The following is a 19,406-nucleotide window of genomic DNA, read 5'->3' as shown; positions in this document are numbered from 1 at the left end:
AAAGACAAGGTAGGCGTGGTTACAGTAATGGACAGAGGAGTCAAAGCAGTAATCAGAATAGTCTGACTCGTATGGACTTACGGCATTGGCTAGTCACGGTGTCCCTAGGAGTGAAACAGATAGGAAATCTACTAAATATTTACTTGATCTATACAAACGGATGAATTCTAGGTCAGTTGAACAGTAGTCTAACTCGAATTGCCAGAATAGAATCACGGTCCCTCAATCAATTCCCAGATTTGAGTGAGTTTAAAGACCCACAACCCCTTGAATGAAGGGGAGGACAGGTCCCCTTGAGGAAGGACACCAATACACTGCCAAAAATTTTTAATGTTAATCTTTCTCCCAGCCTTCCCCAAAGGGATCTATGGCCTTTTAAGAGAGTGACTGTTCACTGGGGAAAAGGAAATAATCAGACTTTTCAGGGATTACTGGATACTTCCCCGGAATTGACGCTAATTCCAGGAGACCCAAAACATCACTGGGGCCCACCAGTCAGAGTAGGGGCATATGGAGGTAAGGTTATTAATGGAGTCTTGGCTCATGTCCATCTCACAGTAGGTCCAGTGGGTACCCGAACCCATCCTGTAGTGATTTCCCCAGTTCCAGAATGCATAATTGGAATAGATATACTCAGCAACTGGCAGAAACCCCACACTGGATCCCCAACAAATAGAGTAAAGTCTATTATGGTAGGTAAAGCCAAGTGGAAGCCATTAGAACTGCCCCTACCTAGGAAAACAGTAAACCAAAACCAATACCCCATTCCTGGAGGGATTGCAGAGATTACTGCACCATCAAGGACTCAACCGATGTGGAGGTGGTGATTCCCACCACATCCCCACTCAACTCACCTATTTGGCCTGTGCAAAAAACAGATGGATCTTGGAGAATGACAGTAGATTATCGAAAACTTAACCAGGTGATGACTCTAATTGCAGCTGCTGTTCCAGATGTAGTTTCACTGCTTGAGCAAATTAATACATCTCCTGGTACCTGGTATGCAGCTATTGATCTGGCTAATGCCTTTTTCTCCATACCTGTTTCAAACGACCACCAGAAGCAGTTTGCCTTCAGCTGGCAAGGCCAGCAATACACCTTCACTTGCCTACCGCGAAGCTACATCAACTATCCAGCCCTATGTCTTAATTTAGTCTGCAGGGACCTTGATCACCTTTTCCTTCCACAAGACGTCACACTGCTCCATTATACTGATGACATTATGCCGACTGGACCTAGTAAGGAAGAAGTGTCAATGACTCTGGACTTATTGGTAAAACATTTGCATGCTACAGGGTGGGAAATTAATCCCACAGAAGTTCAGCCACCTTCCACTTCAGTGAAATTTCCAGGGGTCCAGGGGTGTGGGGCATGTCAAGACATTCCTTCTAAAGTGAAAGATAAGTTATTGCATCTTGCTGCTCCCAAAACTAAAAAGGAGGCACAACGCCTAGTGGGCCTCTTTGAATTTTGGAGGTAACATATTCCTCATTTGGGTGTGCTACTCTGGCCTATTTATCAAGTGACTTGAAAAGCTGCTAGTTTTGAGTGGGGACCAGAACAAAAGAAGGCTCTGCAGCAGGTTGAGACTGCTGTGCAAGCACCTCTGCCACTTGGACCTTATGATCCAGCTGATCCAATGGTGCTTGAACTGTCAGCGGGAGATAGAGATGCTGTCTAGGGTCTCTGGCAGGCCCCTATTGGTGAATCACGTTGTAGACCATTAGGATTTTGGAGCAAAGCTCTGCCATCCTCTGCAGATAACCACTCTCCTTTTGAGAAACAGCTTTTGGCTTGTTACTGGGCCTTAGTAGAGACTGAACACTTAACCATGGGACACCAAGTCACCATGTGGCCTGAGCTGCCCATCATGAACTAGGTGTTGTCTGACCCACAGAGTCATAAATTTGGACATGCACAGCAGCACTCCATCATTAAATGGAAGTGGTATATTCGAGACTGGGCTCGAGCAGGACCTGAAGGCACAAGTAAGCTGCATGAAGAAGTGGCCCAAATGCCCATGGTCTCCACTCCTGTCATACTGCCTTCCATCTCCCAGTCTGCACCTACAGCCTCATGGGGAGTTACTTATGATGAGTTGACTGAAGAAGAGAAAACTGGTGTCGGGTTTATAGATGGTTCTGCACAATATGCAGGCACCACTCGAAAGTGGACTGCAGCAGCACTACAGTCCTTTTCTGGGACCTCCCTGAAGGACAGTGGTGAAGGGAAATCCTCTCAATGGGCAGAACTTAGAGCAGTGCACCTGGTTGTTCATTTTGCTTGGAAAGAGAAATGGCCAGATGTGCGATTATATACTGATTCATGGGCTGTGACCAATGGTTTGGCTGGATGGTCAGGGACGTGGAAAGAACATGATTGGAAAATTGGAGACAAGGGTTTATGGGGAAGAGGTATGTGAATAGACCTCTCTGAATGGGCCAAAGAAGTGAAGATATTTGTGCCTCATGTGAATGCTCACCGAAGGGTGATCTCAGCAGAGGATCATTTTAACAATCAAGTGGATAGGATGACACGTTCTGTGGAAACCAGTCATCCTTTTTCCCCAGCTACTCCCATCATTGCTCAATGGGCTCATGAACAAAGTGGCCATGGTGGCAGGGATGGAGGTTATGCATAGGCCCAGCAACATGGACTTCCACTCACCAAGGCTGACTTGGCTACAGCCACTGCTGAGTGCTCAATTTGCCAGCAACAGACACCAACACTGAGTCCCTGATAAGGCACCATCCCTCGAGGTGATCAGCCAGCAACCTGGCGGCAAGTTGATTACACTGAACCACTTCCATCATGCAAAGGGCAGTGTTTTGTCCTTACTGGAATAGACACTTACTCTGGATATGGATTTGCCTTCTCTGCACACAATGCTTCTGCCAAAACTACCATCCACGGACTTACAGAATGCCTTATCCACCTTCATGGTATCCCACACAGCATTGCCTCAGATCAAGGTACTCATTTCACAGCAAATGAAGTGCGGCAGTGGGCCCATGCTCGTGGAATTCACTGGTCTTACCATGTTCCTCATCATCCTGAAGCAGCTGGCTTGATAGAACGATGGAATGGCCTTCTACAGACACAATTATGGTGCCAGCTAGGTGGCAATACCTTGCAGGGTTGGGGCAATGTTCTCCAGGAGGCTGTATATGCTCTAAACCAGCATCCAATATATGGTGCTGTTTCTCCCATAGCCAGGATTCATGGGTCCAGGAATCAAGGGGTGGAAATGGGAGTGGCACCACTCACTATTACCTCTAGTGACCCACTTGCAAGATTTTGGCCTCCTGTCCCCATGACCTTTTGCTCTGCAGGCCTAGAGGTCTTACTTCCAAAGGGAGGAATGCTCCCACCTGGAGACACATCACTGATTCCACTGAACTGGAAGTTAAGAATGCCACCTGGCCACTTTGGGCTCCTTATGCCTCTGTATCAACAAGCAAAGAAGGGAGTTACCATACTGGCTGGTGTGATTGATACTGATTACCAAGAGGAAATCAGACTGATATTACATAATGGAGGTAAAGAAGAGTATGTCTGGAATACAGGAGATTCCTTAGGGCATCTCTTAGTACTACCATGCCCTGTGATTAAAGTCAATGGAAAACTACAGCAACCTAATTCTGACATGACTACTAATGACTGAAACCATTCAGGAATGAAGGTTTGGGTCATCCTACCAGGCAAAGAACCATGACCAGCCGAGGTGCTTGCTGAAGGCGAAGGGAATACGGAATGGGTGGTGGAAGAAGGCAGTTCTAAATACCAGTTACAGCCACGTGACCAGTTGCAGAAATGGGGACTGTAACTGTTATGAGTATTTCTGCTTTGTATGTGTGCATCAAACATTTTTGTTTCCTTCACTTATAAAATATAAGATGTAAACGGGGTTAGTGCATTTTCGATTGTACGTGTTGGTTGTATTATGTTAGGCACAAGTATGACTTTCTAATTGTCTTTATTCAGAGATTACATATGGTTTAAGGAGATGTGTACATGTGCCAAGTTGACAAGGGGTAGAGTGTGATGGTTAAGACTGTGTGTCAACTTGGCTGGGCCATGATTCTCAGTGTTTAAATGTGACCACTCCCATGATTGAATATACTGTGAGTAGCCAATCAGATAAAAGGGAGTTTCCTTGGGGGTGTGGCCTGCATCTGAATATAAGCAGATATTCTGGCTTTTTGCTCACTCAGGATCTGGATCCTCCAGCTGCCTCCTGTCATCTCACCTCCGTTTCTTGGGACTTGAGCTGTCAGCTTATCTGCCAAACTTGGGATTCATCGATCTTAACAGCCTGTGAGCGGAGCCCTACTTTCTGACCTGCCCATCTTGGGCTCACCAGCTCTTGCAGCTACATGAAGCAGAAGAAACCTTGCAGTCTTGCCTTACAATCTTGGAATTCGTTGACCTTCACAGTCTACCAGCGGGAGCTCTGCTCTCCGACCTGCCGATCTTGGGCTCACCAGCTTCTGTGGCTGTATGAATTGAGAGGCCTCTACCATGATACGTGGACTTGGGACATTCTAGCCTCTACAGTCATGTGAGCTGTTTCCTTGATATAAAACTCTCTCTCTCTATATATATATATATTCATATGCTTTACTGGTTTTGCTTCTCTAGAGAATCCAGCCTAAGACAGCTGCCATGAATCGGAATTAACTCAACAGCAATTGACTAGCACAAACAAATCTGTCTTGGAAGAAGTACAGCCAGAATGCTGCTTGGAAGCGAAGATGGAGAGACTTCATCTCACATACTTTGGACATGTTATCAGGAGGGACCAGTCCCTGGAGAAAGACATCATGCTTGGTGGAGGGTCAGCCAAAAACAGGAAGACCCTCAACAAGATGGACTGACACAGTGGCTACAATAATGGGCTCAAGCATAACAATGACTGTGAGGATTGCATAGGACCGGGCAGTGTTTTGTTGTGTTGCACACAGGGTCACTATGAATCAGAACTGACCCGAGAGCACCTAACAACAAACAACAACTTTGTCTTGGTTTGCATGTTTACTATGACTATCATGAGGTATGATTTAATGGAAAGAACACTGATTTTGGAGTCAAATGGACCTGAGTTAAAATCCTAACAATTCCAGTTTATACCTCTTTCAATCTCAAAAATGGCCCATTTGGACAAGAAACTCTGTTATCTTAAACAGTATTCATAAAATCTCTAATACAGTTATTGGCCAAAAGTAGGTACTTGATAAAAGATAGTTAATACTGAACAAATGTAGATACAGCTCAACTTTCTCAGCATCATCAGGAAGGGACCACCCTGACTTCCATGAAAATTGTCATAGTTATTAACAAAGAAAAAAGAAGATAGAAAATGGAGGGATACCTATAAACCAACAAACTGTTGAAAATATAAGAAAGAGTTCACTAGCCATTCCATGAAAGGAATGAAGGAAAGAGGCATCAATATCAAGGTAATCATTAAACCCAGATTCTATTCTGGCCTGCCTACTATTGAGAACTCTTCTTATTTATGCCTTTATAGGAAAAAAAAAATTTCCAAATCACCCGGAAGAAATAAGTTTCTACCCCATTAAATTACTACAGTGTGCCTTCCAAGGAAAGGGGCAATTCTCCTTCCAAAACAAATGAACACACTTGCAAACAGCAACAATAATGGTCATAATTCATCCAGTGCCTTCTATGTGCTGAGCACTCAGCCTGGCATTTTACATACCTGGTCTCTAGCTTTACACAGGCAGTATTATTAGACATGTTTTATTGAAGAGGGAAATAAGTCTTAGAGATGTGTACAGCTTTACCAGGATCACACAGCTAGTAAGTGATAGAGACACAATTTTAATCCAGGTCTATCTGTCTTCAAAAAGGACAGAGACTCCAGGGTTATGCCATTCCAAAGCCCCTGGTTTGCCTCAAAATTAGTGTTTTGAAAGACTGGACACATACTCAATACAACTAGGAAGGATTCTGTGAGACCTACAATATGAGTTAGTGTGTAAAAGATCATGAACCACATCTACCTTCTCTGAGGAATGATAAGAATCTAAGGGTCTGTGATGGTTAAGGGTGTGTGTCAGTTTGGCTGGGCCATGATTCTCACTGGTTTGGCAGTTAAGTAATGATGTAATTTGGCAGTTATGTAATGATATAGTTATCCTCCATGTTATGATATAATGTAATCACCTCCATGATGTGATCTGATGTGATGAGCCAATCAGTTGTAAGGTGAGTTTCCTCAGGGATGTGACCTGCATTCAATATATATGGACACTCTTGCAAAGCTCACTGGCTTTTGCTCCCTCTGGATCTTGCATTTGGCTCGTATCATCTGACCTCCAATTCCTGAGGCTTGAGCCAACGGCCTGCCGTATTGCCTGCTGATCTTTGGATTTGTCAGTCTCTGCAACCTGTGAGCCAGCAGCCTGCTTTCCTACCTGTTGATCTTGGGTTTGTCAGCCCCTGCAGCTACATGAGTTGGTAGAAGCCTCCAGCCTGACACCTGACTTGGGACTTGCCAGCCTCTATAACCGCGAGCCATTTCCTTGAGATAAATCTCTCTCTCGCTGTCTCTCTGTCTCTGTCTGTCCTCTCTGTCCGTCTACCTGTCTCTGTCTCTCTCTCTGTCTCTCTCTCTCTCTCTATATATATATATATACATATACATATACATGTGTGTGTATATATATATATGTATAAAATACTGGTTTTGCTTCTTTAGAGAGCCCAGCCTAAGACATTTCTTATCGGGAGAGGGGTTCTAGAGAAACAAAATTGTAAGGATGAATTTTATGAACTGGTTCTCAAGTCTGGTTAGTCTTAAAGATGTTGATGATTCTGTTTCCTGTAGTAAGGACGGTACTGCTAATCCATGGCATGAGGGAGCAATAGAAATACACAAAATATTACCACTAATAGAACAAGTATTGGTGAGAAAAGAGGCTCTGGGTGATTGCATAATTGATACTTCTCTACAATTCTGACAGAATGAGAAGTATAAGGAATGAAGGTTTGGGTCACCCCACCAGGTAAAGAACCATGACCAGTTGAGGTGCTTACTTAGGGTAAAGGGAATACGGAATGGGTGGTAGAAGAAGGTAGTTCTAACTACTGGTTACGACTAGGTGACCAGTTGCAGAAGCATGGACTGTACTTGTTATGAGTATTCTGTCTGTGCATGTGTGCATCACATATTTTTGTTTCCTTCACTTATAAAATATGTAAATGGGGCTAGTGCATTTTTTGCTTGTATGCATGTTAGTTGTATCATGTTAGGAGCAAGTATGACTTCGTAATTGTCTGTATTTAGACTGTGTATGGTTTAAGGAGATGTATACAGGTGTCAAGTTGGCAAGGGGTGGACTGTGATGGTTAAGGCTGTGTGTCAACATGGCTGGGCCATGATTCTCAGTGGTTTGGCAGTTATGTAACGATGCAATTTGGCAGTTACATAATGATGTAATTTGGCAGTTATGCAATGATATAATTTTACAGTTATGTAATCATGTAGTTATCCTCCATTTTATGACACATCGTAATTACTTCCATGATGTGATCTGATGTGATCAGCCATTCAGTTGAAGGGGAGTTTCCATGGGAGTGTGGCCTGTATCCAAAATATATGGATACTGGCAAAGCTCACTGGCTTTTACTCACTCTGGATCCTACATCCAGCTCTTCATCATATGACCTCCAGTTCTTGGGACTTGAGCCATCGGCCTGCCTTAATGCCTGCCCATCTTGGGATTCGTTGCTCTCCATAGCCTGTGAGCCAAACCCTGCCATCTGACCTGCTGATCTTGGGTTCGTCAGCCCCGGCAGCTATGTGAGTGAGGAGAACCCTCCAGTCTGATACCTGACCCATGGACTTGGGACTTGCCAGCCTCTACAACTTTGTGAGCCATTTCCTTGAGATAAACAGATAAATATCTCTCTCTCTCTTGCTCTCTCTCTCTCTCTCATATATATATATATATATATATATATATATGCTTCACTGGTTTTGCTTCTCTCAAACACCCAAACTTCTCTCAAGAACCCAACCTAAGACAGGGTCATCTTAGTAAAAAATAAGCAATGAGAATGTAAGAAGTGTGTTCAATCAACACTGCTTCAAATGGTGAGGCTGGCGGAGTGGGTGGGCTGAGAATCTGACAAAAGGAACTTACTTCTCCAACACCCCTGCGCCCAAAACACCCCCCTTTCATGTGTAAGAAAGAGCCTGGCTTTAGCCGTCAATAGCACCTGTTGAGTTTGCAACCCACCTAACCCTTCATATATCCTCAGATGATCAATTACTAGAAGAAGTTTTTTTGCCTCATTTTATTTTTCCTGGAAAAACGATCCTCAACACTTAAAGATTATAAGAAACTACTAGAAAATGTCTATCTTAAATAGCTACAGATTTTCCAGATACAATTTGGGCATCTGTCCATCAGGAATCACCAAGAATCACCACAAATCCATCCACTACAGACTTCTGAACAGCCAGCCTCGAAGAACTCACTTCTCTCATGATCAGTCTGGGCCAAAAACCCAAAGAAAAGAAAATACACTGGAGGCTTTTGCCAGGAGCTTTATAACCAGGCAAAATATAACCAATATCAAGACATTAAAATATAGCTAGTAGCCTATAGTAACACTTTTTCCAACATTGTCTATCTCCCTAGGGACTCCGGAATAGAGACATTTCCACTAAATGGTCATGAGATTTGGAGACAGATCTGGCTTAGATTCAGAGCTCTGCAGCTCATTAACTATATAAGCTTGGAAATTATTTAATCTCTCTAAGCATTATTTGCCTCATTTGCAAAATGAGGAGGCTAGGAATGGCTTTTTAGTTTGTTATAAAAATTAACTGAGATATGTCAAGTAATAATAGATAATGAGTATTCATGAATTGCCAGGTGCTAGATGAAGTAAGTACTACTAGTAGATGAGGAACCTAAGGCATGAGAGATTAAATAACTTGCCAAAATTCCCATAGTTAGAAGGTCACAGAAACAGGACTTGAACCCAGCATCAAAGCCACACTCTTAGCCCACTACCCTATAATACCTAGTATGGAACTTGTGTACTGAGGAGAGACTCAATAAATGTGCAACACAGCTCTGTTATTAGCAGCCCCATCACCACATCAAATAAGGTCATACACAACATTAAATACTCACGCCAAAGAATGCACAATACCTGGGACAGGGCTGCAAAAGTTCTTCTTCAACAATGCAGGCCTCCTTCTCGAGAAGTTCAGGGCACTCCTTTCCACCTCCAATGGCAATGTGCTTCACATTCCGGCTCCTACTCCTAAAACCGGGAGAAAGACTCCCTGAGCGACATGTCTTAGAGCAAGGACTCCAGGAGGACCACTCGGTGGTTTCACAGTCTTTCGGCATGAGGCAGGATTGAACGGTCAAAGGGAAGGAGTCTTGCATGCACAGGCTGATGGAACAGAAGCAGAAAACAGGAGGCCATCGATTAAACAGACACAACCAACATTATGAAGTGCCTACTATAAAAAACAAAATTGAAATCTGCTTTAAGCTTCCAAATACAAAAACAAAAACAACAGGTGCCATCGAGTCAACTGTGACCGACTCATGGACACCCCATGTGTGTAAGAGTAGACCTGTGCTCCTTAGGTTTTTCAGTGACTGATTTTTCAAAAGCAGATCACCAGGTCTTTCTTCTGAGGCACCTCTGGGTAAACCCCAAACTGCCAACCTTTTGGTTAGCCACCAAGTACTTAATGGTTTGTAACACCCAGGGACTCCCAAATTTCCAAATAGGAGGATTTAAAAAAATGTTAAAGGCATCATGACAGAATATGGAAGGGTACAATATTTTAAGAATGTGCACTCTATCTCATCTGAAACAGTGAAGCTCTTTCACTCTTGTAAAACACATATTTCAAGGCAGGTCCACCTGGTACTTTGTCCAATGTGCTCTCACCTATGATTGACCTACAAATACCATGCATTGGTTGGGTCCCAGATACCACATCGTGCAGCACTTCACAGACACTTTCTCACAACAATCTTACAAGTTTACATATTACTACATCCACTTCACAGATGGAGAAAACTTAGGCTCAGGGAGCTTAAATTATTTGTCTCAGATTAAACCAGCCCTGGCGGCACAGTGGTAAGCACTCAGCCGCTAACCGAAAGATCAGTGGTTTGAACTCACCAGCCGCTCTGTGGGAGAAAGATGTGGCAGTTTGCTTCTGTAAATGCAAGCTTTAGAGTGTTAATCTATTCATACTTGTAAATACTGGGCTATTTTAAAAAATGTGATATTGATTATGCTTCCCATACTCTGAGGCATCAATTGTTGAGCATCAATTTCCTCCTCTGCGAAATTCGGGTGCTATCAAGTACTAACATCTAACTGGGAAACAGGTAAATAAATAAAAAGATATGTGATAATGTTATAATGATGAGAAGAAACACTGATGAGGCAGTGATAGACCACCTGGCAAGGCAGGGGAACTCAGAGAGAAGGATATCTGAGCTGTATTTTAAAAGATTAATGGGTGCTTCTCAGGCACACTGGGACTACTATTCTAAGCCAAGGGAACTGCATTTCCAAAGTCTTGAAATTACACCTCATGAGCTGGGAACCAATGTCTTATCAGAGCTGACACAAGAGCTAAGCGTTAAATTATCAGGAATTTTGCAAGCCATTTGACTTCACATAAGTAGCTTAAAATTGGCCAAGGTGGAAGTATTTACACTACTTAAATTGACAAATGCTACAAAGAATCCTACCATGACCCAACACCACCCCCACCCCCCGTCCCAGAACTGGCTGTTAAACATTTACAAGCTAGCAAAGTGGATAGATGTTAGGTATGTGAGTTCTTCAAAAGCAGTTCTGGAAATTCTTCATGTTACAGCTAAGGAGCTTAGATTTAATCCTGAGCACTAAACGATCTTAAGTGGAAGAAAATCTGTTAGAGTTATATAGGGAGATAACATTTCAAATACTAATTGGCATCTTTTTCTCACTTCCTCATTGTTAGCCCTTTCCTTATTTAGTTAAAGGCATTCATTACTTTGGGGAGAAAAAGGGCAATTTTGACAGAAATGTAAACCAAAGAAAGGGTCAGTGTTCAGCTACTGACTTCCAAACTGGGCCTATGAAATCTGGCGGAATAATGAGCTATGAACAGGATTCAGTAATGGTTCCTCTATGTGTGGTCAAAAAGAGGGAGAAGACTTAAATTGTTTCCAGGTTTTTGACTTGGAAAAACATGAAAGCAAGGGAGTCACCAATGGAGAAATGATTTATAAAATGATGTGCAGGGAAGAATAAAATATGCTCACATCTGGCCATATTGATGAGGAACTTATACTGAAATTCCCATACTGATATTCCTTATTAAGCTGAGAGTTACTGTTACTTTCATAGAGAAAAAGGTAACATGATATAAGACTAAACTTTGGTCCAATATTTTATTTTTTAAAATCTATTTAGGTCATATTAACTCCTTCCCATATGAAAAAGGTAATGCATATCTTATTATCATTACTCATTCAGATATGTCATTTTAAGAGCCTGAGATCCAAAGCGCACTAGGAAGAACCTCTCAAAAATGCCCTTCCTAATACAGACCAGGAAACCTTGGTGGCGTAGTGGTTAAGAATTCGGCAAAAGATCAGCAGTTCAAATCCACCAGACGCTCCTTGGAAACCCTATGGGGCAGTTCTACTCTGTCCTATAGGATCGCTATGAGTCGGAATGGACTCGAAGCAATGGGTTTGCTTTTTTTTTTTTTAATACAGAACGTACCATCACCATCACTGCAATGTGGAGGCAGGGTGAGGGGCCACCTCTTTCTGTTGTGAGGCAGACAGAAAGCTTTTGATCAATAAGAAGTTTTCAGACTTTGACTTTTTGGAAATGTAATAAAATTCTACAACTTGTGTACATTTTTAGAAAAATAGTCTCAACTTCCAAAATGGACTCTCTTCTTCTCTTTTAAAAAAGGCCCTGCACTACTTAGTTCTCAGTCTACAGATGAAGTGATGGTTCAGTTCTTTCAATTTAGCAGTTTTCACTTCTGTTGTTCACTCCCCCAGCACTGACTCTGCCTCCTGGACCAGTAGAAGGGATGAGAATTCTAGAACAGTAACAAAACTTGCAAGGAGCTGCAGGGATCCATCAAGGCCTTCACAGTTTTGGAAAGGGTTCCTATGTCTTGTTTTCCCTGCCAAGAAAGGGTGTATGTGACACCGATTACATATTTACTTATTATTAATGCAATTTTCACTAACTCACCCTTTGGATAAAAATAATAATAAAATTTATCACATCAGGCTCTGGTCTAATTTGATCAGTGAGACTGCACAAACAGTTGCAGATGTGAATCCACCCTGGAGTGCCAAGAAAGCAAGCCCTGGCAATCTACTATGTAAAGACTAAAGCCAAGAAAACCCTATGAAGTAGTTCTACTCTGTAACATATGGGGTTTCCATGAGTCAGAATTGACTTGACAGCAACAAATTTGATGTTCTTTTGGAGGAGCACTAGATTGTGAATCAAAATTATCTGGGTTCAAAATTTTGCATAACAATAAACTTATATGATCTTAATTTCTGGGATGATCAGTTTCATGATCTGTAGAAAAGAAATAATAAATTGTTCTCTGCTCACCTCCAGAGTTGTCTTAACCATTAGAGAAAGTGAAATCAGCTTATAAACTAAAGCATACAACAGAAATTACTGTTCACACACAAAAATCACAATCAGTCCTATCAGAGAAGATAGGGTGAATTTTTTATGAAACAGGTATATACTGTTGATTTTTAAAAAAGAGATGCTATAATAATTATACCCCCTTGACATTTATAAAGCAGTTGCCATTTGTAAATTACTTCAGAAGCATTCAAATATAAAGGAAATCTTTGAAACTAAAAAATAGTAATTCTTACTTTTACTGTAAATGTAAGGAAACCTCTTTATTTACAAAATAAGGACAGAAACTCTTAATAAAATAAAAATCAACAGAAAAGTAACCCCATTACATTATTAAATATTTCAAACATGTAGAATGTGGCTATACACATTCCTTGACTTGTGGCTTCACATCACTCCAACCTCTGCTTCTGTTCTCACATCTACTTCTCTGACTCTAAACTTCCTGACTACCTATTGTAAGGACTCTTGTGACTGCATTGGGCCCACCTATATAATCCAGTAAAATCTCCCTCTCAAGATCCTTAATTTAATCACACCTACAAAGTCCCTTTTTTCATGCAAGGTAAAAATTCATAGATTCTGAGTCCTTTGGACTAATATTTTCCCTGTGTCTTTGGTTTTCTTCATTCTCCTTTGCTCTGAACATGATGGGACCAATAGATGTATCTTAGATGGCCGCTTGCATGCTTTTAAGACCCCAAACATCACTCACCAAAGTAGGATGTAGAACATTTGCTTTATGAACTATGTTATGCCAATTAACGTAGATGTCCCCAAGATCATGGTTCCCAGCCCTCAGCCCCAGCAATTCCGTTCCTCAGGGTATTTATATGTGTCTAGGAAGCTTCTATGGCTTTGCCTTGGTCAAGGTGTGCTGATTTTCCCTATATTGTGTGTTGTCTTTGCCTTCACCAAAGTTAACATTTATCTACTATCTAATTAGTGGTTCCTCCTCCCCATCCCTCCCTCTCCTAGAAATCATCAAAGATTGTTTTTTTTTTTTCTGTGTGTAAGTCTGTTCTTGGGTTTTTACAATAGTGGTCTCATACAATATTTGTCCTTTTGTGACTGACCTATTTCACTCAGTATAATGCCTTCCAGATTCATCCATGTTGTGAGATGTTTTGCCGATTCATCACTGTTTTTTATCGTTGCATAGTATTCAATCATGTGTATGTACCATAATTTGTTTATCCATTCATCTGCTGATGGGCACTTAGGTTGTTTCCATCATTTTTGCTATTGTGAATAATGTTGCAATGAACATGGGTGTGCATATGTCTATTTGTGTAATGGCTCTTATTTCTCTAGGATATATTCCTAGGAGCGTGTCTTAGGCTGTGTTCTATAGAGAAGTAAACCAGTGAAGCATACAAATATATATATAGAGAGAGAGATTTATATCAAGGAAATGGCTCACATGGTTGTAGAGGCTGGAATGTCCCAAGTCCTTGGGTCAGGCTGGAGGTTTCTCCTGATTCACGTAGCCACAGGGGCTGGTGAACCCAAGATTGGCAGGTCAGACAGCAGGGCTCTGGCTCACAGGCTATGAAGATCAACAAATCCCAAGACTGGCAGGCAAGACAGCAGATAAGCTGCTAGCTCATTTCCCAAGAACAGGTAGTCAGATGAAGAGGAGCCAGCTGCAGGATCCACAGCAGCAAAATCCTTTGTCAGAAAGTCAACCTATATTGGACGCAGGCCACACCCCCAAGGAAACTCCCCTTTAACTGACTGGCTACTCACAGCAGATCCATCATGGGGGTCATCACATTATATCAAACCTCATCATGGAGGTGATCACATCATTATACAACTGCCAAACTGTCAAATCACTAAGAATCATGGTCCAGCCAAGTTGACACACAACCTTAACAATTACAGAGTGGGACTGCTGGATTGTATGTCATTTCTATTTCTAGCTTTTTAAAGAGGCACCATATGGTTTTCCACAGTGGTTGTACCATTTTACCTTCCCACCAGCAGTGCATAAGAGTTCCAATCTCCCTGCAACCTCTCCAGCATTTGTTATTTTCTGTTTTTCTGATTAGTGCCAGTAATGTTGGGGTGAGATGGTATCTCTCTGTAGTTTTGATTTGCATTTCTATAATGGCCAATGATTGTGAGAATTGTGAAGTGTCTATTCGTATTTTTTTGCCATTTTTAATTGGATTATTTGTCTTTTTGTTATTAAGGAGTTGAAGTATTGCATAGATTTTAGAGATTAGACCCTTGTCAGATAGGTTGTAGCCAAAACTTTTTTCCCAGTCTCTAGGCTCTCTTTTTACTCTTTTGGTGAAGTCTTTTGATGAGTGTAAGTTTTTAATTTTTAGGAGCTCCCAGTTATCTAGTTTATCTTCTGGTATTTGTGCATTGTTATGATTTGTATTCTATTTATGCCATGTATTAGGGCTCCTAGCATTGTCCCTATTTTTTCTTCCATGATCTTTATGGTTTTAGGTTTTATATTTAGTCTGTGATCCATTTTGATTTAATTTTTGTGTATGGTGTGAAGTATGGGTCCTGTTTCATTTTTTTACAGATGGACATCCAGTTTTGCCAACTCCATTTGTTAAAAAGACAGTCTTCTCCCCATTTAATGGACTTTGGTCCTTTGTCAAAGATCAGCTGACCACTGGTGGATGGATTTACGTCTAGGTTCTTAATTCTGTTCCACTGGTCTATGTGTCTGTTGTTGTACCAGTACCAGGCTGTTTTGACTACCATGGCAGTATAGCAGGTTCTGAGGTCAAGTAGTGTGACGCCTCCTACTTTGTTCTTTTTCTTCAATAATGCTTTGCTCATCTAGGACCTCTTTCCTTTCCACATAAAGGTTAAAGTCAGTGATTAGTTTTTCCATCTCATTTAAGAATGCTGTTGGTATTTGGATCGGAATTGCATTATATCTATAGATAGCTTTCGGTAGAATTGACATTTTCACAATCTTGAGTCTTCTTATTCATAAGCATAGTATGTTTTTCAATTTATGTTGGTCTCTTTTGGTTTCTTACAACAGTGTTTTGTAGTTTTCCTTGTATAGATCTTTTCAGTTCCTGGTTAGATTTATTCCCAAGTATTTTATCTTTTTAGGGGCTATTAAAAATGGTATTGTTCTCCTGATTTCCTTTTCGAAGTTCTCTTCGTTGATGTATAAGAATATAACTCATTTTTATATGTTGATCATATATCCTGCTACTCTGCTGAATATTTCTATTAGTTCTAGTAGCTTTCTTGCGGAATCTTTGGGGTTGTCTAGGCAAAGTATCCTTTACTGTCATTTAAGTGGGGTACTAGAATACAACAGAAATAAAAGGTCGTGTTCATTTTGCCATGTTTAACCAGAAACCTAAAAAGGTATTTGACACAAAGCTTTGCTAAAGCCCTATAATGATTCGATATATAAATTAAGTTACCCCTAGAGAGTTAAATCAACTCTACACATGAAAAACTAAGAAACTATAGACTAGAAGTAATTTTAAAATGTATTAGTTTAGTACCCACTTGTTGATATATTTATATTTATATTACTCTTGTTATAAATCATGCAATATTTGTCTACAGAATTTACTAATTCCAAAAATATGTGTTACAGTTAAAAAGTTTGTTTTTATAGAGGTGAAATTGCAACAAACTAAGAAAGCACTTTATAGAATCTTAATAAAACATTTGGACCATTCAAAAGCCTGGTAAGTCCAATTATTTACCAAAGACACTGCTATCCATACGGTAGATTACCCAAATGATACAGGAAAATAACAAGGGAACAGTTGCCGCTAGAACTCACAGATTCTAACTTACAGAATGACTGCTATATCACATCATTACATAACACCAAGGAGTAAAATACGAATGGAAAAATGAAGAGAAATGAACCAAAACTGAGATATGCTGAAAACAGGATAGATTTGGGAAATCAAATGGAACATACACTATTTCTTTTAATGATTTTAACTCCAAACTGGTAGCATTTTTCTGCCACAAGTCAAATTAATGGGACTATGTGAAAAAAAAAAAAAAAATGATAAGAATGATAACTTGAAGAAGGAAAACATGTATATGCCAGAAAACCGACCAAGAAGTGAGCACAGCTGCCTACTGCCATGTAAGCTTTAGCAAACAAAGACATTTGAGTGAGCAGAGTTTTATAAATGTTGCCTGGAACACTATTATAAAAATGTAGTTTAAATTTACTAAGAAAAAATATTAATGATCACCGAAAAGTTTTAGCTGAGAAAAAATTGAATTTTCTTTTCTCTATAACCTCTTTAGCAAATAATAATACTACATTTCCAGTAATTTGTATCAAAATATTTTTTCTATGTAAATGTTGACTGTATTCATTTATTTTGTTTATTTCACTTGCAGTTATTTCTATAAAAAATTCCTTTGCCAAATTAACATAAGATAGAAACTTAAAATGGGCAACTTATATCTTGTATCCCATGAACGATATTTACTGAATTTAGTATTTACAATGAATGGGGGATTACTCCTTGAGATACATAAAACTTTTCTTTCTAATTCTCGGTAAAATAAAAGTGAGCTATTTAAATGCCTCTTCATTTCTTTTTATTTATATAAATTCAAACTTTTTGTTAGGTAAGAATCCTGAAACTATGCAGTAAACTTAAAATGGCAGCATGAAATTATATTTTCAATACACTGTTCAGTTGCTTATGTGGACCAGAGAGATTATTCTATAGAGATAACCACACACATACACTCTGATATTAAATTCTTGAGAAAGAATATCCTTGAGAGTGATGTTATATCAAAGTGGAATGTTTTTAGTACTGTGATCATTTGCTGTTACTATAAAACATAATTCAACAGAGATTTAAAATGTAGTGCAAGTCTCAGAATAAAACAGACTTTATTTCTCCAAAATTCTTAGACAAGGTAATAGGAGTGATATGTAGGTACGTATTTGTGAGTAAAACGTTAAAGAAGAAAGCAGTATCAGAACCATCAAAGGTGTAGGTCACTACTCTCATTTTATACAGAAAGACACTGAGGGCCAGAGAATTTAAGTGATCCACTAATGGGCACACAACAAAATTGCAGAATGTAGTTGTTGTTAGGTGCCATCGAGTCGGTTCCGACTCACGGTGACCTTATGTACAGCAGAACGAAACACTGCCTGGTCCTGAGCCATCCTCACAATCGCTGTTATGCTTGAGCTCATTGCTGCAGCTACTGTGTCAATCCATCTCTTCGAGGGTCTTCCTCTTTTTCACTGACCCCCTACACTATACTTTACTGACTTGTCCCTCCTAATAACATGTCCAAAATACATGAGATGAAGTCTTGCCATCCTTGCTTCTAAGGAGCATTCTGACTATACTTCTTCCAAGACAGATTTGTTCATTCTTTTGGCAGTCCATGGTATATTTATATTTCTTCACCAACACCATAATTCAAAGGCATCAATTCTTCTTCTGTCTTCCTTATACATTGTCCAGCTTTCCCATGCATATGAGGTGATTGAAAATATTATGGACCGGGTCAGGTACACCTTAGTCCTCAAAGTGACATCTTTGCATTTTAACACTTTAAAGAGGTCTTTTGCAGCAGATTTGCCCAATGCAGTATGTCTTCTGACTTCTTGACTGCTGCTTCCATGGGCATTGATTGCAGATCCAAGTAAAATGAAATCCTCAACTTCGATATTTTCTCTGTTGATCATGATGTTGCTTATTAGTCCAGTTGTGAGGATTTTTGTTTTCTTTATGTTTTGAAGCAATCCATACTGAAGGCCATCGTCTTTGATCTTCATTAGTAAGTGCTTCAAGTCCTCTTCACTTTAAGCAAGCAAGGTTGTGTCATCTGCATATTGCAGGTTGTTAATGAGTCTTTCTCCAATCCTAATGCCGCATTCTTCTTCATATATCCCAGCCTCTTGGATTACTGGCTCAGCATACAGACTGCATAAATATGGTGAAAGGATATAGTCCCGATGCATACCCTTCCTGACTTTAAAGCATGCAGTATTCCCTTCTGTTCGAATGACTGCCTCTTGGTCTATATACACGTTCCTCAGGAGCACAATTCAGTGTTCTGGAATTCCCATTCTTTGTAATGTTATCCATAATTTGTTATGATCCACACTGTCGAATGCCCTTGCATAATCAATAATGCAAAGGTAAACATCTTTCTGGTATTCGCTGATTTCAGCCAAGATCCATCTGACATCAGCAATGATATAGCTTGTTCCATGTCTGGTTCTATATCTGGCTTCAACTTCTGGCAGTTTCCTGTCTATGTACTGCTGCAACCACTTTTGAACGATCTTCAGCAAAATTTCACTTGTGAGTGACGTTAATGATATTGTTTGAAAATTTCCACATTCTGTTAGATCACCTTTCTTTGAAATGGGCAGAAATATGGATCTCTTCCAATTGGTTGGCCAGGAAGCTGTCTTCCAAATTTTTTGACATAGATCACAGAGCATATAGATGAGTGCGCAAATTGTTGAATAGCCAAGACTAAAATCAAATACCTCTGTTGTATAGACCTAAGCTTTGTTTACAGTTAATCCACATGAGAAACTGCTTGTTACAAGCTCTAATGTATAAAACACCTAAGTGTGGACTCCGGCAAGATGGCGGTCTAGGCAGAAGCACCACGCCGTCCCTCCACAACAAAGATCCGAAAAACTAAGCCAAACAGAGAATCAACAATCCTGAAACCCTAGAACATCAAAT

The 19,406-nt window shown here is 40.3% G+C and overlaps 1 protein-coding gene across 1 annotated transcript in view; it reads right to left on the bottom strand.

The window, feature by feature from the left end:
• The window catches only part of THSD7B (thrombospondin type 1 domain containing 7B), a 1,037,490-nt gene that overhangs the window by 636,176 nt on the left and 381,908 nt on the right, over positions 1-19,406 (bottom strand). Inside the window, exon 4 of the mRNA XM_023730207.1 lies at positions 9,193-9,441. Within this exon, the coding sequence (XP_023585975.1) occupies positions 9,193-9,441 (249 nt within the window). The remainder of the gene's footprint in view (positions 1-9,192; positions 9,442-19,406) is intronic.

Source organism: Trichechus manatus, unplaced genomic scaffold, assembly GCF_000243295.1.
Source record: "Trichechus manatus latirostris isolate Lorelei unplaced genomic scaffold, TriManLat1.0 scaffold00033, whole genome shotgun sequence".
NCBI classification, from domain to species: Eukaryota; Metazoa; Chordata; class Mammalia; order Sirenia; family Trichechidae; genus Trichechus; species Trichechus manatus.
The sequence above is the reverse complement of the archived record's forward strand: the minus strand, read 5'-3'. Positions and strand labels throughout refer to the sequence as shown.